Here is a 26,927-nt window from a genome sequence, read left to right as displayed (position 1 = left end):
GGGACATAAAAAGCGCCAGGCAGACTGTGTGGGGTGGCTACCTGGCCCTCCCACCCACATCCACGACAGAAAAAGGCAGAAGAGGGCAGCCCTGTACGAGTCAAGTAAACACTGGCGAGGGTCGGAGAGAGCCCGGGGCCCTCAGTAGGAAAGAAGGGTGGTCATGGGCACGACACAAATGTCCAAAACCAAAGCAAAGGCCTCAAAACAGGCAGCGACCCCGGCAGGCACACTGGGCACTATCCCCACTTTATGGGGCCCAATGGGGGGGATGGGGACCAGGCAAAGGCTGCAAGAAATGGCAGACCAAAGTGAACCCGTGGGGACAGAGGCTACGGGCCCATGTCAAGGCAGGATCTCCACAGTGACATGCTGTACCTCCAAACATGATTAACTAAAGCGTTTCTGGAACAATTTCAGCTAATGAGATCGGCCCTTAATTCAGCCTTAACAGAAATAAAACAGGAGGTCGGTCAACTAGAGGAATGGACAGATCTCCTGGAAAAGGAGCTTCAAGAAGTGGACAAACATACAAAGGCACAGGGGGAAGCCATAGAACAGCTTCACATGGCCACAGAAAACCTTGAGCTCCAGATGGAAGACATGGAGAACCGGTCAAGGAGAATCAACATAAGGGTAAAAAACCTCCCCGAAGCTGTTAGCTGTTGCAGACAAGGACCTGAAGGGGGAGGTTCAAAGGATCTTTGCGGATCTCCTGGGTGACACAAGTCCAGGGTACATCAAACTGGACCAAATACACCAAACCGGCTGGACAGTAAGGGGGCCCAACGGCAGGCAGAGGGATGTGCCTACGGCTTTTTCATGATATGCACAGAAGGAAGCAGACCTGCAAGCAGCTAGGGTGCAGGAACCAGTCTTATACAAAGGCACCACAATATCCCTCTTTCAGGATGTGGTAGGCAGCTAACTGCTCAAGAGGATTTAGATCTGAGGTCTGGTGGTAAGGGAGCTGACCATTAGAGGAATTTTCTACAAATGGACCTTACCCTTAAGCTTAGTATTTGGATGTGAAGGGATCCAAAAGTGCATCACATCTGTTCAGGAGGGAGAAAACCTCCTGCAAATCGACATGTCCCAAGGATCCCAGGAAGACTGCATCCCCAGGCTGAGAACCTGCTGAGGCCTCGTCCATGGGAATGGGTGACAGCGGGAGAACAACGCAGGCGAAGAGCCACCCTTCGGGGCCCACAACTCAAGGCTGGTGGGGAGCTTGGGGGAGAAAAGAGGAATGAAGGGTAATATCAATGGAGGAGGAAAAGTAACCAGGCCAAATTCAAAGGAGTGGTGGACTACTAAGGCTTCGACTGGGCTGTAGGAGCATCGGAGGACATTCCATCTTGGTTTCAGTTAGGGTGGAATCACCTGAGGGGGGGAGTAGTGGAGAAAGTAGGGGAAGAGTTTGACATTTGACCAACCTATTCAACCACTTCCGGTATTCAGGCAGAATCTCAACGTCCATGGAGGAGGCGAAAATCACCCTTCTCCCAAACCCAACAAGGATCACACGAAATGCACATCATATAGGCCAATAGCATTAATAATTGTGGACGCCAAAATATACACAAAAATTCTGGCCAACACACTAGGGGGGGGGGATACAACCATCTCTAATCCATCCGGATGAGTCTGAATTTGTGCAGGGGCGGCAGACGTACAACAATATAAGACAAGTAGCGCATTTAGTAGAGACAGTGCATAAGACCTCTACCCCTGCGGTCCTCCCATCCTTCAACACCGAAAAGTCTTTTGATCGAGTGGAGTGGTCCTTTCTGTTTCGGGTGATGGAAGGGATGGACCTGGGAGGGAACTTCCTACGACTGGTCCAGGCAAATTATATCTGTGCCTACAGATCAATGGCTCAATGTCCCACAGTATTCAACTGAGCAGGGGGACCAAGCAGGGGTGCCCTCTTTCACCCCTGTGATATGCCTTATATTTAGAACCATTGCTGCAATTAATAAGGGAGTCAAGCGGTGTGCATGGGATACCATTTGGCAGAGCTCAGCATAAGGTGGCCGCTTTCGCAGACAATATGCTCCTGTCTCTGGCGAAACTTGGGGAATCTATAAGGGCAAGCAAGGAAATTCTATCTGAGTTCAGGGCGGCATCAGGCCTTGTGATTAATATAACTAAGTCGGAATTACTGAATTTCAATGTTAAGTGCATGGAGGTGGTGGAATTGTAGGCTATATCGCCGTTCATGTGGAGCCCGGGGGGATTAAGTACTTGGGAATTAGGATTACCCCAATGCTGGCTGGTTGGTATGCGGCCAATTTCCCACTCATGCGGACATCTATCAAAGCGGACTTCCAAAAGTGGAAGGCGCTTAAGATCTCCTGGATAGGTAGAATGTCGGCAGTAGGGAATAGTTTCTTACCTGTAACTCCATTTCTCCAGCATTGGTATCTTTCATGGATTCACATGCTTAGAATATTCCCCGTCGTCAGACTGGGACCCCTCGGTACACATATATAGCCTTTTCCTATAGGAAAACTTCCGACACTTTTGTGTCCTATCTATGTCCTTTTAGGACCCGCCTACGCATGCTCCGTAGGCCGTCCCAGTATAAGAGGCCCGCCCACGCGGCTCCCCTTTAGATTTCGGCCCCTCCAAAGTAGGAAGGGTTAAACTTATCAGTCAAATACATTGCATTCCGGGGAGGTTGGCGGGCGCATGTGAATCCATGAAAGATACCAATGCTAGAGAAATGGAGTTACAGGTAAGAAACTATTCCCTTCTCCAGCATTGGATCTTTCATGGATTCACATGCTTAGAATAGATTGTATAGCAGTAACACCTGAAACGGCGGTGAGAATGTAATGTAATATATCCTCACCATAATACACAATGCATATGTACAGCAGGAATATGTTAACTCATATAACCTTACCCACATAAAGTCATCAAAAGGTAGAAAACAGATTCTCCACAGCGTGGAGCTTACCTTACTGAAACAGATGGCGCAGGACAGCTCTTCCCATCTGCACCTCGTCCGCATGCTGCCTGGCAAGGCAGTATTGGCGGGTAAACGTGTGGGGCACTGACCATGCCGCAGCCTGGCATATGTCCGTCAGCGGAATTCCTGCCCATAATGCGGCTGAGGAGGACGTTGATCTTGTAGAACGGGCTCTAGGGTGTCCTTGCAGTGGCCTTCCGGCCTTGGAGTGACAAAACGCAATCGTCGATGAGACCCATCGAGCCAATCCCTGTTTAGAGATTGCTTTTCCTCTCGTCGACGGACCATATGCGATGAACAGTTGTCGAGTAGACCTGAGTTCCTGTGTACGATGTAGGTAAAATTTCAGAGCCCTCTTAACGTCCAAGGTATGAAGAGCTTTTTCTGCTGTCGATGATGGGGTCGCGAAGAAAGTAGGGAGAACAATGGACGAGTGTTTGTGATACACTGTCGGAACTTTTGGGACGAACGTCGGATTAGTTGCCAGGACCACTTTGTCCCTAAAGAATCTTAAGTATGGCGGGTCTACGACCATCGCTTGCAGTTCCGAGATTCTCCTAGCTGATGTGATAGCAATCAAGAATGCCAACTTCCACGATATGAATTTTATGTCGGACGTGGCCATAGGCTCAAAAGGCGGTTTCATTAAGCCTGCCAACACTGTGTTGAGACTCCAAGTTGGAGGGAAACGTTTTACCGGGGGAAAAGTTTGAAATAAACCCCTCATGAAGTGTTTTACAAGTCTGTCGCTAAATAGAGGAGAGGACTGTCTCTTCCTCGTGAACCTCGAGATGGCCGCCAGGTGCACCTTTATCGATGTGAAGGATAAACCCCTCTCCGCCAAGAGAAGCAGGTAAGGTAGAACTTGTTCCGGCGTCACCAACAGCGGTTGTAGGCCTTGTTGTCCTCGACACCATTCACAGAACCTCCGCCACTTATAGGTGTAAGATTTGTTTGTAGAAGGGGCTCGAGCCGCCTGCAGAATTTTTTGACAATCCTCCGAAACGTCTAAAGCACCGAACTCCGAAAAGTCAGGAGCCAGGCTGTAAGGTTGAGACTGTCCGGGTCGTGATGCCATACCGTGCCTTTGTCCCAGGATAGTAGGTTCGGGACTCTCGGAAACGCTATAGGATGTTCCAGCGACAGGTGAAGCAGGTCGGAGAACCACGGTTGCTGCGTCCAGTATGGTGCCACTAGAATTACCTGGCAACTGTATCTGCGTATCCACTGTATTGTCCTTCGTATGAGGGGGAACGGGGGGAAAAGCATAAAGGAGCATGTCCGTCCATGGGAAGGAGAATGCCTCCCCCATGGAACCCTCCTGAGGCCATCTGCTTGTCTGTTGTCTTTGGTCGCGAAGGCGTCCAGAGGGGGGTGACCCCATTTCTCAAACACTTTCATCAGTTGAACTGTGTCCATTTCCCATTCGTGTATCTGGGCCATGCTTCTGCTGAGGGAGTCTGCTTGCGAGTTCCTCACTCCCGGGAGGTGGTGAGCCACGATGGAAATTTCGTGCTTTAATGCCCAATGCCATGTTTTCTGGGCCTCTATGGAAAGAGTTCTTGATCGCGTCCCTCCTTGTTTCCTCAGATAAAACATGGCCGTTGTATTGTCGGTCAGTACTCGTACTCGCGATCTCTTGATGTGTGGTAGGAATGCCTTCAAGGCCCATCGTACTGCTCTGAGCTCCAACACGTTTATGTGTAGGAGTGACTCCATTGGAGACCAGCGACCTTGCGTTTGGAGAGAACCCATGTGAGCTCCCCATCCGGTTAGGGACGCATCCGTGACTATGGTTCGCTGAAAATCCGGTTCCTGTAGGGGTACACCGTTGTTCAGATTGTGGAAACTCTGCCACCGCTGAAGGGTCCGAAGCAGCTTGTCGTCGTCGATGGTTATCTTGTCTGACCACAATCCTAGGGCCTGCGTCCATCGGTCCGCGAGGAATTCCTGGACTGGCCTCATGAATAGGGGACAGTTTGCCACCAGATGGATGCAGGATGCCATGGCCCCTAGGACCGAAACGTATTTTCTCACTGAGAGCTTGGTGTTTTGACGTAGTCGGCTCGCCAGCTGATTGAGTTTTGAGGTTCTGTCGAGAGAAGGCTTCACTAGCCCTAATTGGGTCTCGAACTGTGCCCCCAGGAATACCAGCGTTCTCGATGGCCGCAGAGAGGATTTGTCGAAGTTTATGGCGAATCCCAGCTGTTGAAGAAGCTGCATGGTGGCTTGTAAACTTGTGTTGGTCGACGCTGGGGAGGATCCCCTTACCAGCCAGTCGTCGAGGTATGGGTATACATGGTGGCCTTGCTTCCTTAGCCAGGCCGCCACTGGAGCCAGGCATTTTGTGAACGTTCTGGGGGAGGTCTTGAGCCCAAAGGGAAGAACCGTGAACTGGTAGTGAGTCCGCCCTATTACAAATCTCAGGAATTTCCTGTGTTTCCGTCACATTGGAATATGGAAGTACGCGTCCTGTAAATCCAGGGACGCTAGAAAATCCCCTTCTTGAACAGCGCGGATCACTTCCTGCAGATTGAGCATTTTGAATTTTAGGCTCTTTAAAGATTTGTTGAAATCGCGTAAGTCTAAAATGGGACGCCATTTGCCGTTCGGCTTTTTTACGACGAAGTATCTTGAGTAGACTCCTTGACCTCTCTGTGATGTTGGAACTAATTCTATCACGCCCTTTGCTAACATGAGTGTTACCTCTTGTTGCAGTATCCTCAGATGGGAATGAGCGGTGAACGCAGGTGGAATGTGCGGAGGGCTGTGTTTGAATTGTAGAGAGTGTCCGTTTCTTATAGTGTCCAGCACCCATTGATCCGTCGTTATTCGTTCCCATTCGTCGACATATGCTGACACTCTTCCCCCCAGAACGGTGTGTTGTATGTCACTTCTGGTCTTTATTTTGCTTGTCTCTCGACGACGAAGATAGAATGGTCTTTTCCTGGACGTCTGGAAGTTACGGCGTCGGTTTGCCGTTTGGGAGGCACGCCTGTATCCCTGGGAGGGGTAAGCCGACCTGCCAAAGGATCTGTCCCCAAACGCAGATAATCTGGAATTACCTGAAGCCCCTCTAAAGGGACGAAAAGACTTGTAGCTTCGGCCACTCTGGAGGGCACCCAATGAACATGCCGTGTCCGAGTCCTCTTTCATTCCCTTTAAGGCTTCGTCCACCTTCTCACCAAATAGAAGGTCTCCCTCAAAAGGCATATCCAATACTTTGTATTGTACCTCTGGCCTGAAGTAGGTACATTTAAGCCATGACTGTCGTCGTAATACGACCCCATTATTGACTTGCTTGAAGCCTGACTCTGCGAGGTCCACCGCGATGTTTATTGCGTGATTTGAGGCTTCTTCACCCTCTCGGACAAGTAACATCGCTGCCTTCCTATGTTCTTCGGGAAGATGATCAAGCAACGGAGCTAGGCTGTGCCACATCTCTCTGTCGTATCTGGCTACAATCGCCAGAGAGTTTGCGGCCTTTACTGTGGTTGCTCCCACGGAAAGCACTTTTTTGCCAAAGGCATCCTGGCGTCTCGCTTCGTTTTCAGGCGGAGTCGTGCACTTGTGCTGGGCCTTCGCCTTCCTCGCCGCTGCCGCCGACACCACCGAGTCTGGTGTTGGTTGGGAGGATAAACACTTGGGGGTAGACTCTGGAGCCTTAAACTTTTTCTCTAGGCGTCCTTTCACTGCCGGCTCTGAAAAAGGGTCACGCATTGTCTGCAACCCCTCCTTCCACACGTGGTCAAGTATTGGTATTGAAAACACAGACCTCCTTCTCTTACCCATGTGGTCGAACAAAAAACAGTCCTTTTTCTGTTCTTCCTGGGACAAACCAAATTCTTTACTCGCCTTCTCCATCATAGAATGGAATGATGCAATGTCGTCCGGAGGGGACGGGTGAGCTGGGCTTCTAGGGGTTTCCAACTCCACCTCTGACTTCCAGGTTGGATCCCTGGAGGGGGATGATGAGATATCCGACATGGCTCCCCTGTCAGAATCCGAATCTGGCAGCTCACCTTCCTCTTGTGCCAGTACTGAGATTGGCGTGCGTAGGTGCGTCGGTGGACGGGACGGGCCCGGCTCGACGACGGGTGACTGTGGCAGGTTTGCCTGAGGTAGTCTCTGGTCCAATGACTGTAGCAGGGACTGAAGCGTGGACAGAATTTCCAACGACAAAACCGATTGAGGATTGAGAAGAGGGGCAGATCCCGGTATACCGGATCCCCTCGTCGACGACTTGTCAGCCACTCGTAGTCCTAGGTCTGCTGGGCCAGCTATTCTCTTGCTCTCGTCCTCCGAGGACAGCGACACAGCCTGTTCTTGCAGTAAAGTATCCGGGGGGATCGGATCAAAAACCTCAGGCCTCCAGGCCTCCTGTAGAACCCCCGTCGACGAGGCCATCGTCGTCGCCGTTGTCGTCGCCGTTGTCGGTGGGACGGTGGATGCCACCGGCGTTAGTGGCAGGGTGGAGGCCGATGATTGGACCGCCGCCGACGACAGTGACTTAGCAGGTGGTTTAGGCGGTCCCGCCTTTTCCCCACTTGGCCTGCTTTTACTCGACTCTCGACTCGTGGTCGATCTATGATGATCGCCCGAGGAGGATTTTTGCCTTTCCTTTTCATGCTTTTTTGATGAAGATGATTTTTTTGACGAGGAGTCTCTAGTTGAGTGACTCCCAGATGACTCTTTTTCCGTCGGTCGAGATTTCTTCGCCGGTGGTTCGTTCCGACGAGGTAGCGCGGCGTGATGTTTTCGCCGATTGTGTGGAGCCTACCTCCGAAGGGGGGTATGCCCCCGCTCCATCATTCAGCCATGCCACCAGCCGTCGACTCCGGTCTTTGAGGGTTTTTTGAGAAAACCCTTTGCATATGTCGCAGTTATCAGCCGAATGATGAGGGTGGAGGCAATATATACAATCCATATGTCCGTCCCCCTCGTAAACTTTATTCAAGCCGCACGTCGCGCATGGACGGAACAGCGCTTTTCCTGACATGGAGGACATTTTCTCTAACTCCAACTCCAGGTATACAACCTTGTACAAAATAGTAAGACAACGCGAGGAGATCCCACTACTTTGGAGACGGTTGAAATCTGAAGGGGAGCCGCGGGGGCGGGCCTCTTATACTGGGACGGCCTACGGAGCATGCATAGGCGGGTCCTAAAAGGACGTAGATAGGACACAAAAGTGTCAGAAGTTTTCCTATAGGAAAAGGCTATGTGTACCGAGGGGTCCCAGTCTGACGACGGGGAATATTCTAAGCATGTGAATCCATGAAAGATCCAAAGCTGGAGAAAAGATGGTGACACTCCCTCGAGTGCTCTACCTTTTTCAAGCTCTCCCGGTGGTGGTCCTGAATAGATTTTTAGCAAATTTAGGAAAGCAACAGGTGACTTTATATGGGAGGGCAAGAGTGCAAGGATTAGCCAAATACTACTGATGTCCCCCGAGGGAGGGGGGGGGAGGAGGGATGGCGCTCCCAAACTTGAGACCATACCACAAGGCTTCCTAATTGTGGATCATCAAAGAATGGTTTACAGGGAACAGGGGAAATCAGTGGGTAGCAATGGATCTGGCAGTGGTGAGGCACGATCTGGAGGAAGTCATGTGGCTGCCGCGACAGCATAGGCCAAAGCACATGTACCTAAGCACCATCACTAGTCTTGTGGCGGATTTGTGGGACAAACTGGCAGGGTAGTTTAGGATCACGACATTCCCATCATCACTCACTCCCATATTTCGTAACCCAAACTTTTCACCTGTGACGGTACCATGGTCACTGAAACAATGGTGGGGATGGGGCACAGCAAACTGCAAGACGTGTTTCATGGTTATACTATCAGACTTTTTACGGAATGCAAACAGTGCTTCGGGGTGGAAGGAAATGAGAGGCTCAGGTGCTTTCAGTTGCGGCACTGGCTTCAAGACCGAACGGTCAAGGCAGCAGCTATCCGTGACCTTACCCTGTTTGACAAGTTCCTTTTGACACAAGACAGGTCTAAGGGGTTAATCTCCAATCTTTATAAAATCTTAGACAAGGCTATTTCCCGGGCAGCATGGCCATGTATGGAACAGTGGGAAAGAACGGTAGGGAGAGAATTGTCAAGAGGTATAAGTGACTTCAATCCACCACTCCAACTAAGACAATGCTTATTATGGGATGCCCAACGGAAGCCTTTATTTATTTTTATGTCAAAGTTCTTTAAATCTGGATGATGAGCCCTTATATAACACCCCTCTTTGTGGATCTCCCCAACCTCATTGAGCCAAGAAGTAGGTTTGTTTTGAAAATTAAAAGGTTTATTGGAAGAATTGAACAATATATATCACACTTTTATCAATAGAATAATATCTGAATAGCACACTTCTGAATATGAACAGTGATCAGCAATGGGTAATATTACAATATCAACAATCTCTTTAATCAGTTAGGAGTAGGAATATGAAGGATACGGTAGCAGAGAATACTTTATATGAGTTCAAAGAAATGCAATAATAGGAATGAATGCAGCACAGAAATAAAACTTGGCATGATTTCACTCAAAAGCCACTATGATCACTCTCCCATGTGACTACACACTCCCCCCACTATGTAATATGAAGAGACGGAAATGAGGGCACACAGGTTTCAGGAATACAATCAATAATGCAGTGCAATCCCAGTTCCCCCAGCAAGCTTAGAGAGAACAGGTATGATTTTAAAAAAGGCAAAAATACTTTTGAATGTGATTGCAATGAAAGGGAAAAATGCTAAAAATGACTTCAATTCACTAAATGGAGATTCAGGATAAGTGAGAGTTACTTTGGATTGGTTCAGGTCAACACTAGCAATGATTCATGAATGATTATCAGATTGAAAACGAATTCAGCAGTTGAAAACCAGAAACAGATATTTTGACATGTGGTGAAATGGAGCTAAATTGCAATTCGCATCAATTTTTCCGTGTGCGTGAAACGTGATTACGGAAAAACTATAATGAATGTCGTTTTAGGTTAGTTGGAAAGCTTAGGATGTTAGCTTCGAAATGACAGTTAAATTTGGGTTCTAGGACGTGCGGTTCAAAAGTTAGAGGTTTTTGTGAAGGTAGATTTTTCAGAAATAAAGTCAAGCTTTCAAAAATGGCAGATGCGCTTTAAAGATTTACCAACAAGGATAGGCTTATACTAAGGAGCTATGAAGAAGCACGACACTCAACGGGCAGCCACCAGAACAGCAGCGCCTCCGCTCTGATCTCTGTCCGTCAAACCACTTGGTTCCTCTTCAGAAAATATCAGCGCAAAGATGATTATTGCTACAATTATCAAGAATTATGTGGAGGAGAGAAGAATTAAGGATAGAAAACAGAGGTTCTGTGATGCATTTCTGGACAGATTGAAATGGATGGAAAAGTATTACTTTAAACTAAGAGATTGGTTATGGACAGTTCTAGACTAGATATTCACTCCTATGGCTTTGGAATGGAATGGGCCCAGTCAAAGATCTGGTCAAGGGGTTAGCTGGGATTCTCTCTCGCCAACAGACAGGTTTCAGGCACTCTGGTCTCAGCACTGCACTGCGGTCTGCGCGTCCTATTGTACTGGATCTGAAGGGTTCTGGATACAGCTCTGCTTTCTGGGTCTGGATCTGGGTTCTAGCACAGGGTTCTTAGCTAGAATAGCAAAACAGCACAGCCCGGCTGTTGAATGTGAGAGCCCCTTGGAAGTTAGGGGTTAGAATCAGGTTGCTAGGTTCTGCAGGCCTGCTGAGAAAGGTTCAGCTTGTGGGTTAGGCCTCTTTGCATCAAGGTTCTAGAGTTTGGTTCTAGAGCTTGCTTCTGGAGTTGGTTCTATGTCTGGAGTCTTCCTGCAGGGTGCTTCGCCAAGAAATCGGTTGAGAAGTGGAAAGTGGGTGTGTTATCTGTCCTCAGCAGTCTCTATTTATGTATTTCCCAAGTGGGTGGGGAGGCTGATTCTACAATGCCCAACCCTCTGATCTGATAGGTCCCCTTATTGGAGAAAGGATCAGCGTGCCATCCTGTGTCATCTTTATGGCTTGGGGAAAAAACACTCCCCTTGGTCTCTGTACAGCATATCTTATTTTTCATAAAACACATATTTACAATATACACAACTAGTTAATACTACATAAATCACATCACAGATTAACTAAGGTACATTTCTGTTCAACTCATCTTCCTAAGAGCTTGGGTTCAGAAATGACCACTTTTTGCGCTTTTGGTGGGTTTCTCAATATTATTTCTACACATGCATTCACACCCCATCTGAGCACAATTCTGTAATTTTTCAGGATCCTGGCATAAACATAGTAGCTACAATATGAAAAATTCCGGGGTTTGGTCTCAGAACATCGCACGGAGTCCAGCTTAGTCTTAAACTGTGAGCAAATTTTTCATTTTAACAATCTCAAAGTGTCACATTTTTGTCAGTTCAGTGCAATTAGTTATAGGCATTTTTCTGAAACATATTTGCTCAATGTTAAATACACATTTCAGTCTGGTCCGCCCCCAGAGCTGTGCTGACTCAGAGGCCACATGTCTCTCCTTCCTGGCAGCAGTTTGTTTTCAGTCACACCCGAATTAGCATTTTCTATTCAGCCCAAGGATTCCTTTGTCTGCACTGAGAGCAACAGGCCAGGGTGCCAATCCCCATTCCTTTTGACACCAGCCTGTCAATCTCTTAGCCAAGGGCAGGGGTAAGTTCCTTTGTCCAGGGAGAAGGTGTGGAATTCGTTTGAACACAGTGTGGGAAACTTAACTCTTAACCCAATGTCTAAAAATTGTCTGATCTTATAATATAACTCACATTTTTCACAAATACATCAAACCATTTCTTGCTTCACGCCTTTTCAGAATATAGTTTTAAATTGTATCCACCTCTTAGGCTTCTGATCGCAAGTCTTTCTTTGGCATAGTTTGGGCTCAATGTACAACTTTACACAAAACGGTTTTAAAACGCTGGCTTCTGGTAAAGGTGAGTAACGGTATTACACCCATTTTTGACAGATTTCTTCCAGCAAGCAATCCTCAAAAGTGGACTTTGTTCAGATAACACATACTTCTGTGGACCTTATATTTATGTAAATTCTTGCAGTATAATGATGTGGAAGCCCCAACAAGGAGGTTGGATCTTTTTAGGTGGTTTGTGAGCCATCATTTTTGAAAATTTGACACCAAATAAAAACTGATTTTTAAAGCAGCTCTGTGGTTCTTTTGGCAATCAGCATTGCTTTTTCAAGTGATCTCAGGCTACTTTGTGGGTAGCCCAATGGTGGGTTTTGGCAGTGATCTCCTGTGCTCATTGACATAGGCATAAGTAGATGGTGGCCTATTTTTCAGGTTTTCACTGCGCACTTTATGGTGATTTCTGGCGAGCAGCATGCTTTCTGGCGGCCATTATGAGGTTTCTGCTGCCAGTAATGCACAGTGATGTTGCAGGGCTTGGATTAGTGGGTTAAGACATCCCACAGGGGCGACTAGGAGAGACTATGGAAAAGGATACGAAAGGCGGCCAAAAGCAACTCAATTGCAGGAATGTTGGTACAAGCTGCTCTACAGGTGGCACTATACTCCAGCCCGACTCCACAAGATATATCCTGGGTCTTCACAGGAATGTTGGAGGAGAGGAGGTGCAGGGGGAGGGTACATGGTCTCCTACTTGGTGGAGGTGCCCTAAACTTGAGAGATTTTAGAGGGAGGTACATGATGCTCAGGCCCAGGCCTTTGGGGACAATGATAGAATACCACCGGAGGAGGTTCTATTGGTGTTGGATGAAGGGACCGGTGAGGAGAATAGTAGGGGACAAAGGAAGGCATGGATGATGCTGACCCTAGCAGCAATGTTGCTTGTTGCACAGAGGTGGAAGGGTGATGCCATCCCCACATTCCAGGACTGGCTTTGTAAAGTTTGGGACTTTGTGGCGTTAGCGTGGGCAACGTACGCCATGAATAATATATTGCCTCGCTTTTCCAGAGACTGCCAGGAGGTCCTTGCCAGGAAGACTTCAGAGCACAATGATGTCCCCAACACCTGAAATTACTGGACAAACTAGCCTGGCTGAGAGAATCTAGGCCCACAACGGACAAATGCTCACATTGGCCCTGACAGGGGGTGTGGGGTAATTATGGAGATGTGCTTAGCACCTGTTTCTTATTTTTTGAAAATTAATAAAAGGAAATACACAAATGTAAAAAAGATGTCTAGCCACCAATGTGCATTATTTTGAAGTGATCAAATGACAAGGTAAGCAACAAGTTGAAATCATGCTGTAGCTCTCCCCTAGCCAATGGTGCTGCTGCCTATCAGAAATCTGTAAACTGCAAGACATGTGTCAAATGAGAGTACTCTGATGTGACTTAAAGGGTGCCCAGAAAAGTTGGAGAGAAAGACAGACAGCATAGCAAAGTCGCTGGCATAGGTAAACAACACTGGAAATGCCCAGAGTGCCCCCTGAACACAGTAGGCGAGATGTGTTCAGCCGATGCATGTGCAGAAAAGGCATCGCAGAAAAGAGATCCAAATGTGTGAGAGTCATTGAGGGCGGATTTCATGCACTTGGGCTTCCTTGTTGCTGCTATGACAGGTGATCTGACCCCTTACCCTAAAGGCCAAACATGTTCTAAATATGAATGAAGTGGGCTGCGGATATAAGAATACTTAGGCTATAAAGTAACATTTTGGTGATGGTCAAATGCATAGTTGAACTGGGAGGGAGCATACCTTTGGCTTAGCATATAACTCTTCTGTGGTTTGTCAGGGCTATGATATGATACTTATAACATGCATGTACACAAATGTTTTTAGGTGCAATTGTAGTCTTTAGGCTTCCTAAGTATGGTTCAGTAAATAATTCGCACATATGTTTCAGAGAGGCTAGCAACAAGTCCAAAAGGATTACAGGTAAATTCATACCAGTCATAAGAAATAAATGCCCTATAGAAAATACCTTGGGATCAACTTGAACACCAAGTGCATCCGCGAACATTGGATGAGTTATCCACTTGTATGCTTCTTTAATCTGGATGATGTCTTCTTTCTGCAGCGACAGTCCCTGCTTTCTAAATTCCAAAGGAAAAAAAGATATGCATCTCTGCACATTCTCTGTCATGAGAACAAACAGGAAAATCATTTCTATTTAGAAGCCCAGTGCAATTACCTTCTCTGTATACCCTTATAAGATGCAACATATATACGTTTCCTACCTTAGAGATTAACTCCTCACCTATGTTATTTGGGAAACATTACTCCAACACTTAAGAAAATACCATAATTTTTAAAAGCAGTATACTAAAAAGATCAATTTACATTTGTTCTTAAGACAACAAGAGTACGTTTAGACAGCTGGGATCCACCAAACAGTATGAGCTGCTTGGGATCCTCCATGGACCAACAAATCCACCAGCTAGGTGGCATTAAGTCAGTTGCTTTTTCTGTTCAACAAACTGGGAGAGAGGCTGAAAGGGAGGATGGGGCTAAAAATCAAGAGAGGGGTTTACCTCAGTAAAGGTAGAATTCCCAGCCCATAGACCCGTTTTCCTCAGCCTCCTGAAATCAGCCAGATGGTGAAGGCATCAGATACTATTTATACAGCTTCAAAATTTCTAAGACTCATCCATCACACATTAGATAACTCTCATACAACTTTGATTGTCCACCTCCTTTTTGATCCTTTGTGTTAGAAGACTCTCGCCTAAGGCAGCCTATATCACCAAAAAAACACCCTAGTGTGAAACATGGTCGGCATTGGTAGTGTAAAAGAGCCTATGCAATTGGAGAGCTGGATTTACAATGGTTACTAATTTTCCTTACTCCAATGGACAGGTGCCTTTTACACATTCCCAATGTCAGGCTGAAATAACCAAACACAAAGAAGTGCAAAGTGGTAACAGCATAAATCAATGGCAGGATTACAAAAAAGGATGTGTACCATGACAGTAGCTCCAACTAGTGGCTGTGCTGCAGGTTGGCATCATGGAAGGAGACACAGACAACAGATTCAAAGTTGAACAATCTTTTATTAAAGAAAATGTCAGGATGGATTAAGGTCTAGCTTGCCCTATACTAAGGTGGGATTACCCTACCTAAAGAAACTAAGGAACATCAATGTCGGTGAGACCAACATAAAAATCTGTCTGTGTCCAAATCCTATACTTATCCTCAAAACAAAGTTCTGAGATACTTCATGCTCTGGCATATTTGTCAGCTTTCTCTCCCAAATGTCAAAAGGTTCACCACAAAGTTTCATTTCTCTTCCTGTTGGCATCATATGAAATACAGTTTATAAAGGTTAAGGTGCACTTGCCCAAGTTCAACACAGTTCCAGGGTAATTCAGTTCCAGGACACCAAAACCTAGGGTTCCCTTCCCCAAGCTCAATATTCATATGAAAAGTAAGTATCCTTGAGGCTTTTGTCTTTTAGATGAACTTGTATAACTCAGGGTCCCTTCCCCAAGTTTGAGGTGTATCACCTTTGGCTTTCTTAATTTCACCACATCAAGTTTCCTTGTTAACATAGAGAAGTTCCTTGGTCAAGGCACAGTTTTAGACCACATGGTTCACCCATTACAGGTCACACAACCAGGAATTTAGCATTCGCTTTGCCATCAACCTTTGGTTCACAATTAGTGGATCTCTGGTTTTGGCGCAGTTTAAGATGACACGGTCCACCCATTGCAGGCCACGCCCACCAGGAGCTTCCAGGGTACAAGATGTGATTCACCAAACAGTTTCTTAAAGCACAGCGTCACAACTATGTCAACTTGGTGTTCAGCCTATCTCACTGTATTCAAAGAAATAATTCATCTGGTTATCAGGTTTGCTTTCGTGTAATTCAATATGTATTTGCTTCTGATAAAGGTGGCTTTTGCTCCATTGATTCAATTTGATATTCAACTTAAATTTCTATCACTACTTTCATGCAATGCATTATTCAATTGAAGCAAATTGGTTCATTTCATTTAGTACGCTATGTTACTTTCACTTGTTTCATTCAGTTTTGTCATTCTAATTCAAAATCAATAATGTTGTTTGTTTCATATAAGTAACATTGTCCGTTCATTCAATGCGTGAAGTTACTTTCATTAGTTTCATTTAGTTTTGTATTCAATATAAATAACATATTTTTGCTTTGTTCCATATTACTAGTATTTATTTAATTCAGCTTGGGATTCGGAATAAGTAACATGCTTAGTTTCATTCATTTGACCAGTATTGAATTTCCGGTCTTCTTAGAGCACTGCGGGTATTGTGAGTGTCCCAGGCACTTATCCCGTACTTGGCGGATCCTCCTTTCTGCTTTCGGTTTCGAGGGGACAGACAATTAGCCGGGAGCTTCACAATTATAATTAAATGCACTCGCCGGCTGTTCTGAAGGGCTTTGCTTTTCTGCAGCACCTGCTGCTCGCATGCCCAGCTGGGGAACCTTCGATCCACATACACCTTCCGAGGGGATTCCCATGACTTTTGATGGCGTATTTGCTTCTCAGCTTCTCTTGCCGTACAGCTTCCACTCTGATCCACTTGTTTCGGCTTCTGCCTGCATTCCAATGCTTGTTCGCATTGTCCATTTTTATATACCTGAGCTTTATGAATAGGCTGCAGGTGTAAGTTAAGGGCTTGCCTTGCCTGACCATAATTAAACCAATTAAGGGCACATACCTGACTTTCAGGCCCCTTCGTCGTCCCAGTATTTGAATGGGAGGCAAACTTCGTGGCTCCTAGTCGTCGCTTCCTCGTCTTAGTACTGTCATGCATTTTAAAGGGGTAGAAAAGTGGAACACATTTATTATGACCCAAAAAGGTTGGCGGAAGATCAAATTGGCTATCCTGAGTATAAGGAAGATACCAGTCTCATGTTTACCCTTCCTCTTCCCTTGTTTAACCTGTCTAATGTAATAATGGTTCCTGCCCTTCACAGAGATCATGGGACTGGACGAACAATATCCCATAACCTTCTCTGGCATAGGGGTTCCTTTTGGAAAGGAAGATATGGAATACTGTCTCATCTATAGGCATCTCACTTCCAATCCCAGAGGATCCTCTATCCAGGTGATCTTCCCTCGCATGCCCACTCCCCCCAGGCACAGGATCCAAAAGCAATGGCCTTTCCCTGGCCACCTGCATAGAGGATGCAAAGGGAGTAGACGTGAGAATATCCTCAGGTTTCTCACAACTAGCCAGCTTACATTTTTACTTGTGCTGGAAATTGACCAAAGGCACTTAGCACCAGTTTTCCTCTGGGGCAAGAATGAAGCAGTATGAATTTTGTATTATGTTTGCTGGTTAATTTTAAAGACCTCAATTTGGAAAAGTGGCCCAATATTTATTTTTGTTCATTATTGCTTACCCAGAAAATAATGAAAATGCGGTGGAGGTCCAGGGGGAGATGTGTAAGTCCATTCAGGAAACAAGATGGTGTGATTTTCTATCGCACTCCCGAGGAACACAGAATAAAGGCAGATCATTGAACAAACAAACCATACCCAGGGTCCGTGCCACACTGTTCAGCTAATGTTGCGGGGCTCCACAGCGTTTGCTGTGAGTGGGCTCTGAGGAATATAGTGTAATGGCAGCCAGACCACAATCCCTCTGGGGATGGAGAGATAGGGTTGCTGACAAAACAAGTGAGTGTGTTACTGATTCTCCTTCTCTCTGTGGAAACAGCAGGGTGGAGGGTTCTGTGGAGTGGCTCCAGAGAAAGTGAAGGGATTGCATTATCGCATGCCACATTGTACTTGAAGCCCAAGTGGAATTAGAGGAAAGTCCCAAAGAATAGATGTATGGGAGGCGTTAGCCCCTATATGCGGCCTGCCGCTGTGTTTCTGGTGTTTTGCTCCAGCAGGCTGGCGTTGCATCCGCAGATGTCCTCTCCCTGGGTGGTCAGAGGGCCAACATCACTCGCTGAGTTGTACTAGCAAAATAATTAACCCCACCAGGTTGTCCTACAGAGTAGAACAATCTATAAATATCTATTGAGACCTACAGGAGAGATGGGGGTCTTAGGTGGATACAACATTCCCCCACAATAGTCGTCACTGGTCCCATAGGGGCTTGCCCTCCCAGGAATCCACCCGCTGAGTAGCACCCCCATGGGAACTATCAGGGAGCAAATATTGGTGCATTGCTTGCTCTCCCTGAAATAAAAAGCAAATGCTATTTCAGAAGCCCTTTAAGATAGTATCTACCATCTGATCACTGCCATTTCACTGCATTTAGTGAAACGGCTGTTTAGCCGCATTTTTCACAGCATTTATTATGGAGGTGGGGAAAAGGAACATTTAAACGTGATTATCAGGGTAGTGGAAGGGTGTGGGAATGGGAAGTTGGTTTTGGGTCCTGCCCCCCATAAAAGAAACATTTACTAAACGGTGAAATTGTGGAAAAAAGACGAGCACAGATGTACCGGACCTCATGAACACCACAGCCTAATTTTAAACATTTACCTGCACTGTCAAAGAGCCATGAAGAACAGAGTGAAGGGGGGTCTACAATTGTTTCCCTCAGATGAAGAGCTGTAGGACTATATAAAATAGATAACCTCTAACGTTCGCACCTAGGAGGGAAATCCCATGCAATATTGCACTGCTGGTGGAATGCAAACCTAGAGGGTAATTTCTTGGACAAGTTGCTAATTGGTGGAACCACACATCGTCTCCTGAGCTACTGCTTTTTGCAAACTACTTCTGGATAGATTTGAGTTAAGCTTGGATGCTATTTCCACACTGTGGTCGGTAGGTGTGTGTTAGGCAGAATCCTGTGTAGTGCCCCTAAGGACCACTACACACAATTAAGACTACAGGTGGCAATACAAGTTTTACCTTTGGTACAAGCCTGTACTACTATGTCACAGTGGTAGCAGTGGCGGAGCAGCCAGGCTTATCTCAAGAGTATATGAGCAGTAGCAGAGATTACACAAAGGGACCACAATTACTGTGACTCAAGCAAACACTGACTCAAGGTTTCAGGTAGAAAAATATAAGTACATTTATTTTTAAACCATTTGTTATAAACACAACACTTCCATTAAACTTCAATAAAAACCACACGTTAAATATACTACAACTAACCAATTTACTTTGTGCAGTAAGACTCAAGGTAAGTACCCTGTGTTTGAATGAACCGGTGTGAACAAAACATGTTACCGCGAATACAATTGCGATCACTTTTTGAAAGTTCGGTCGACTAAAGACACGCGTAACCGTGACATGAATTGCTACCGGGGCAAAAACACACATAGCACCTGAGATACCCAGAGGGAGCTGGAGACAAAAATCACAGGCAATATTTTGGTTAGGCAGGCATAATCAAGAAACACTCAGAGACAGGAGGTCAAAAGTCAAAGGGCCGGAGCCAGGGTCGAAAGACACCGGGGCCAGTTACCGAAGATCACACAGTCAGACAGTTCACGATTCAACGTAGCCAAAAGTACTTTGATATTGTCAATGTTCGGAAACAAAAGTTATAAGAAGGAGGGAAGGCAAGGGCAAGCCTTGGAAATGAAGAAAAAGGGATTCACCCAATTTCCTCAACAGAACACAGTAGCTTGTTCCAGTGGTGCAGTTAGTGCTCTGGCAGTTGTTCCTGTTGGTTTCCCGCAGAGCCACGATTCCTGGAGCTTCGTTCTGAAGGAGGACGTCTGAAGGGGGTCTGCACAACACAGGGATGAAGCCGGCAGCAGCGATAAGGAATAAAAGGTGCGCTCCTTAAAAACAGGAGAGGCTCTTCAGGTGGCTATCCGGACCACTACAGCAGTGTGCAGCGATTTCGACCATGGAAGAGGATCCTCTGCCTGTAGAAGATGAGCTGGTTATCCCCACCAAGCTCAAGGGAAGAAGACTCCGGACTGGATCTTCTCTGACTCGTTGAAGGGCAGATAGCTCGGGACTGCAGCAGGGCTTCACCGGGACGGGGTAGTTGCAGCAGCCGTTGTTCTCTCCGCTTCTCTTCGGTTCCTTGTAGTTCCAGTGGCGACTCTGACTTCTAGCCCAAGAGACCTGCCTTTTATGTGAAAAACCCCCATTCACGCAGCCTGGCTGTCAATCACCCAGCAGGGGGGTTGTCCAGCCCGGACAACTACACTGGCCAATCATGACAAAGCGCGACTTGGGTTTCCTAGGATACCCTGTGACACCCAGGCGCCTTGAGCAGGGCTTCTAGGTAGAAGCCCGCCAAAAGACAGTGAACAAAGAAGGCGAACCTAGTTTGCCGCACAAAGTAAAACACAAGAAGGACTTTAATAAAAAGAAATGGCGAATAAACCCAACTGGAGCCAAGAAAAAAATGATTTGGTCAAGCGGGTTTGTGTTCGAGGCTAATATAATAGCCAAGAACAGTACCACGTTTATCTAATATAATCGCGGTAGAAAAGTTAGGGTAGATACCACTGCCACCAGCCAAGTCTAAATGTTAAAAGAGCGAAACAATGCTCTAGGAGGTACAGATACAAAGGGATACGAGTTAACCCTTTCCAGTACTCCATGGAAGATGGGGTGTACTGGATCTGTGGTAGATTGACTAAGTAAAGTTAATGGTAACTTTACCCTTTTCTGGGGGACAGTAGTCGCCTCAGAAATGGAGTCGAAGGAAGTCTCAAAGGCAACCCTGTGCCACGGCACTGAAGGTGCTGTGTGACACACAAAAAGAAAGGGGGATACTGAAGTGGTGTACTTCAGAGTCCACAATCACAAAAACAGGTAGAAACACATAGCAAAACCCAGGCAAGAGTGGGGGAAAAGCTCTCACTCTTACCAAGTGGAAAAAAACTCCATAAGTCTCCAGAAGTTCAAACTCCAAAAGTCCAGCAAAGCTGCTGGGGGACTCACTAGGTGAGGGAAATTAGCCATAAATGAGAATTTTCCCTAACAGGTGTGCAGCCTTCTCCCTCACAACTGACATACATTACAAGCTGAGGATTCACTCTAACACAATCGTATTGCATTGGGGCCCTGGTGGTAATAGAGACAGGTTGGTGATCCATACAACCTTAAATAAAATAACAAGGTGAGCAGAGTCATCTGTTGACAGGTCTGCATGAGACGGGCCAAACTAAAGCTAAAGAAGCAAAATCTACCTCTATCAAAGACACCAGTAAGGAGAAAATGCATCAGCCCCAGGTAAACGAGTGATATCATCAACTCCAAAGGAAGAAACAGCCCCTGCTACAAAGGAAGCTTTGATAAGGCTTCTTCAAGAACTAAAATATAACTATTACAGAGTAAAAGCGACCTGAATGATCTCAACGCTGAAAACAATTATTTGCAGGTGGAATAAAGGAAGGGGAGAGGTAGAAAATGTGATTGGGCACATGAACAGTCTGGAGTATGAGTAAAGGGTGCAGCTACTTGAATTGCAGCAGGAAAGCTTTGCAACAAGTAGTAGACCTTGAGGATCGCCTTTGATGTAATAATATAAGAATGTGTGGAGGGCCTTCAGAAGCTGAAAACTTGGAAATACCCTCTTATCTCCAGGTGCCTTTTCAGAGACTCTTGGAGAGGATATTTGGTGGATGTGGGGTGGGGGTGACTTATGCCCATGCAACTGGACAGATAAAGCCTCCACGGAGTATGAAAAAAAAGGATTCACATCCAAAGTCATATCTAGGATTCACCTTGTTCACAAAAAACAGCATAATATGACTAAGTTGAGAACACTCAATGACATCACATTTAGAGGAACCAATCTGCAATGCTCCAATCACAATTCAAAGGTGATGTGACATTAAACCTATTCCAGATTGGCTAAGGAACAAAGTACTACCTACAAATCGGATTTCTCATTTAAACTCATCTTAATTTCAACAGAAAATAGACTAAAGCTTCATGCGTTACAGGGATCAAAATTAAGGGATGATAAGCAGGAGCTTAAAGCAGCTCCTTGATATCCAGAATTAACCAGTGACCAGGATCTACCACTGGGGAACCAGGTGCTAGTACATAGCATTCAGCAAATCTAATTTACACGCAAGATGTGTGACGAATCCCAGGATGATGTTGCTGCTTCCGTAGGGGGGAGCCCCTTCCTAGGAGGCCAGGGAGGTGAGGCCGCTACCCGAAAGAACCCCTGGGGGTGGTACTTAGCGGGTGGATCTCATGGGAGGGGGAAACCCTGTATGGAGCAGTGACTATTGTGGGGGATCATGGTATCCACCTAAGACCGCCATTCTTCACTGCTACCCTCCTATCCTATATACTTCTATAGCATGCAAGAAGTAGAAAGGACTGAGACGAAGAAGAAGAACAAGTTACTTCTTACCTGGTAACGTTCTTTCGATGGGATGTTCCTCCGACGTATTCCTTATCTTTGATAATTCGTCTCCAGCTTGCTGGCCTCGGAAAATTTTTATCGTAGAGGGCACTGCGCATCGAAGTCCGTCGAGTTGGTGTCCCTCGACAGCAACCGTATCGGCGCTGACGTCACCAAGCCCATAAATAGCCACGCGCAGTGTCCGTTGCTCAGTTCCGTTTTGTAGCATTAGATAAGTCCTGCATGAATTGGTTATTGACCTTGAAGGAGCGTAAGCTGCAACCACATGGGAAGTATTACTGTGGGGATGGATGGGAGGGCCGATAAGGAATACGTCGGAGGAACATCCCATCGAAAGAACGTTACCAGGTAAGAAGTAACTTTTTCTTCGAAGGGATTGTGTCCTCCGACGTATTCCTCATCTTTGATAGACTCCCATAGCAGTGGTGTGTAATTGGAGGTGGGAGTAAAAACGCCATGTTTCCCTTTAGGAATGAACAGAATGTAATACGGCTTTGCCAAACCTAGTCTCTTGACTAGAGGAGGAATCCAGGTTGTAAAATCTTGCGAAGGTATGTGCGGACAACCATGTGGCAGCCGCACATATGTCTCGAACCGGAACCCCTCTTTGGAGGGCCAGAGAGGCTGCGATACCCCTGGTTGAATGAGCCCAAAGATTTTGAGGAGGCTCTTTCCCTGCTAGTTTGTAACATTCCAGAGTGGCCAAAATAATCCATCTGGAAATGGTCTGTTTTGTTATCGGTAGTCCCAATTTGTGCCCTGAGTAACCTACGAACAGTTGGTCTGCTTGCCTAATCCTAGCAAGTATGCTGATGTAAAAGCTTAAAGCCTGCCTTGGGTCCAGCCTATGTAGCCTTTCTTCCTCTTTCCCCGAATGGGGAGGAGGATAGAATGAAGCTAAGGTAATTTTCTGAGTGATGTGGAATTCAGAAACCACCTTTGGGAGGAAATTAGGCTTCACCTGTAGGACAACTTTGTCTTTATGAAAAATTGTACGAGGGGGTTTACAAGATAGAGCTTGTAATTCGCTCACACTTCTAGCAGATGTTAGTCCCACAGATAAGACAGTTTTAAGGGTGAGAAACCTTAGCGAACAAGAGTGGAGTGGTTCGAAAGGAGAACCCATCAGGAAATTTAAGACTAAATTTAAGTCCCATAAGGGAACTTGGAATGGTTTTGGAGGATAGACATTAGTTAATCCCTTTAGAAATTGTATTACTAAGGGTAGTTTGAAATACGATGGCTCCTCTGCATTGCGCTTTAAGATCGATAGCGCTGCGAAATAGCCCTTGATAGTGCCAACTTGAAGGCCTGAATTTGCCAAATAGAGTAGAAAGGATAACACCGTTGGTGTACCACATGAAAAGGGGTCGATATTCTCTTCTCTACACCAGCTGCAAAATGTGTTCCAACGGCAGCGGTATAAAGACTTTGTTGCTGGCCTTCTGGCCGAAAGCAACACCTCCATGATGTCATCAGGGAGGTCCCAATCCTTGTATCTCAAGCTTTCAGAAGCCAAGCGTGAAGGTTGAGGGTTCTGATGTCTGGATGGAGAACCTGACCTCCCTTCTGTGAGAGAAGATTCTCCTTGAGTGCAAGGCGAATTGGAGGGCAGATGGACATGTCCAGAAGGTCTGGGTACCACGTTCTCCTGGCCCAGTCTGGGACAATTAGGATCATGGTCCTCCGGAATCTTCTCATTCCTCAAATGATCAAGAGGTTGACAGGGACTGGTGGAAACGCGTACAGGGGTGGACATTTTCAGTCCACTACAAACGCGTCCCCTAGAGCTCCTCTCGGGGGAAATTCCCTTGAACAAAACAGATCGCACTTCCTGTTGGTACTGGTGGCGAACAGATCCACTTGAAGGGTTCCCCAAAGGGCGAAGATCTCCTGAAGGACTTCCTGAGCTAGTTCCCACTCGTGGGAGACTGTGACCTGGCTGCTCAGAGCGTCCGCCGTCAAGTTCTTCTCTCCGGCTAGGTGAACTGCCGATAGAGAGATTCCTTCTTGAATTGCCCAAAACCAGAGCTGCATTGCCTCTCTACACAGTGGCAGTGATCCCACGCCTTCTCTTTTGTTGAGGTAGTGCATGGTCACTGTGTTGTCCGTCATTATCAGGACTTTTTTCCCTGTACTGATGGCTGGAAAGCTTTCAGCGCTAGTCTGATTGCTCTCAGCTCCAATAGGTTGACGTGTAGTCTGGACTCCGATGGAGACCAACGACTGGTATGGTCGTTGGCATGGGCTACCCACCCCGTGAGTGAGGCGTCCGTGACTACTGTTATCTCCAGCCATGGTTGCCAAAACAGTTCTCCTTTCAAAATGTTCTCTCGATAAGCCCACCATTGAAGGTCTCGGGCTACCTTGTCCGGAATCCGAAGGAGATCTGTCATTTTGAGAACTGCGACCTCTGGGTTCTTAGTGCCCACTGGAGAGATCTCATTCTCAGGCGAACCTCTGGCACAAGGAAGATGCAGGATGCCATGAGGCCTAGCAACCTCAAAAAGTCAAAGGCTGGGAGATGTTGGGCATTTTGAAACTTGGTGACCATCTGCAGGATATCTTGAGCCCTCACCTCTGGTGGCGAGGCTTTTCCCAGAGAAGTGTCCAGGACCGCTCCGATGAACTGGAGTCTCTGTGATGGTATCATCTGTGACTTCTTTAAACTGAGGGAGAAGCCCAGTTTGTGAAGGAAGTGGCAGACATAATCTAGCTGGATCTGAGCTTGTTCCGAAGATACAGCCCTGATCAGCCAATCGTCCCGGAAGGCGAAGAGGTGAATCCCTCACCTCCTTAGACTTGCTGCCACTACCGACATTAACTTGGTGAAGACCCTCGGGGCGGAGGTCTGCCCAAATGGCAGAACTCGAAATTGATAATGAGAGCCGCCAATTGCGAACCTCAGGTATTTCCTGTGTTTGAGATGGATTGGCACATGGAAATAAGCATCCTGGAGGTCCAGAGATACCAGCCAGTCCTGGAGATAGAGGGCCTGAAGGATCTGAGAGAGAGTTACCATCTTGAACTTGTCCTTCCTGAGGAACTTGTTCAATTCTCGTAAGTCCAAGATAGGTCTCAGTCCTCCGTCTTTCTTCGGTATGAGAAAGTAGGGGGGGGTGGGGAGTACCAGCCCTTGTTCCTCTCCACTACAGGTACCGGTTCTATGGCACCTTTCTCTAGCAGGTCTACAATTTCCTGCAAGAGGAGCGGATCTGGAACTTTCAGAGAGCTGTTCCCTGGTGGATGACTCTGAGGGATGCGTAGAAAAGGCAGGCAGTAATCTTGGGCAACTTTCTCCAATGCCCAAGCATCTGACGTAATAGCCTGCCATTCCGTCAGATGTTGAGTTAACCTGCCCCCTACTGGTGTCTTGTGAGGAGAGTCCTCAGAGCGGTTTGGAGGCGGCTGATGCAGATGCCGAGGGTAAAGAGGCACCTGCTGCTGCTGCGGCTGCGGCTTTTGTATTTTTAACCCTTCCACCTTGGGTGAATTTTTTCTGACCCCTTTGAACCGGCTGTCCTCTGCCTCTTCCGAATGCGGAATAGAAGCAAAAGGACTTACCTCTCCAAGAGGTTCCTGAGGGGCGATATGGTGTCTGACGGATTGCAGCTCCTAGGGATTTTGCTGCTGCCTTTGATATTTGTAGCTTTTCTAAACTGTCATCCGCCTTCTTACCAAACAAAGAAGAGCCGTCAAAGGGCATATTCAAGATTCTGCTTTGCACATCCGGAGCAAAACCAGACTTTCGCAACCAAGCAAATCTCTGGGTTGTTGTACTTGCCGCCGTGGCCCTGCTGATGCTGTCAGCAGAATCGATGCCAGTTTGAAGGGATTCGCACATTGCGTCTTTACCATCCTTAATGATGTTTAGAAACGCTTCCCTTTCTTCTCCCTCCGGGAGGCAGTCAGCCGCTGATGAAGCACACTCCCAAAGTGTGTGGCTGAACTTTGCGAGTGTACAAGTAGCATTGATGGATTTCAACGCCATGCTACATGCAAAAAATACTTTTTTGGCCATAGAGTCCTATCTCTTGTCATCCCTGTCCTGTGGAACAGTAGGGTAAACCGATTTACTACCTAATGAAGTTGCTGCCTGAACAACCAGACTCTTCGGAGTTTGGTGTCTGGATAAATATTCAGGGTCAGCATTAGACACCCTATACTTGGCTGATAATTTTTTGTTAACCACTGGGATAACCTCAGGGGTTTCCCAGTTTGCCAATATTTCCATTTGTAATGCCGCATGAAACGGCACCACAGGATCCTCCTGTGGACCTTTAACCAAAATGTCTGTGAGGTCATCTTGTTGCTGAAAAGCAGGTGAGGGTGTAGACCACCCCATAAACTCTATTATCCTTGCCATCAAGGTTCTATAAGGGGTTTCAGCATGTTCCCCTGGGTCTGGTTTGGCAAATTCCACTTCTGGGGAAGTGTCCAACCCACTTGCTTCATGTAAGGATTCTTGGAGGTCCTTTAACCTACCTTCCTCAGAGGTAAATTCCTCTGGTACAGGAGTTGCAGATCCCTGCAACTCAAAAGGTCTCTCCTGATCCGAATTCTGCCCTTCTTCATAAATAGATGCTAAGGCTCTGGAATGATCAGATCTTGGAAATGATATAAATCCCATTTCCAGAGCAGAAGGGGCCAAATTCGTCATAATTGCCTGAGAAAACGTCAACGTCGTCG

The 26,927-nt window shown here is 46.6% G+C and overlaps 1 protein-coding gene across 4 annotated transcripts in view; it reads right to left on the bottom strand.

Moving 5' to 3' along the window:
- The window catches only part of PUS10 (pseudouridine synthase 10), a 1,772,971-nt gene that overhangs the window by 1,063,845 nt on the left and 682,199 nt on the right, over positions 1–26,927 (bottom strand). For all 4 annotated transcript variants that reach the window (XM_069608030.1, XM_069608029.1, XM_069608031.1 and 1 more), the window contains one exon: positions 13,924–14,035. In XM_069608030.1, the coding sequence (XP_069464131.1) occupies positions 13,924–14,035 (112 nt within the window). The remainder of the gene's footprint in view (positions 1–13,923; positions 14,036–26,927) is intronic.

The sequence above is a fragment of the Ambystoma mexicanum genome, chromosome 4q (genome assembly GCF_040938575.1).
Source record: "Ambystoma mexicanum isolate Mex_15411 chromosome 4q, UKY_AmexF1_1, whole genome shotgun sequence".
Taxonomy (NCBI): domain Eukaryota; kingdom Metazoa; phylum Chordata; class Amphibia; order Caudata; family Ambystomatidae; genus Ambystoma; species Ambystoma mexicanum.
The sequence above is the reverse complement of the archived record's forward strand: the minus strand, read 5'-3'. Positions and strand labels throughout refer to the sequence as shown.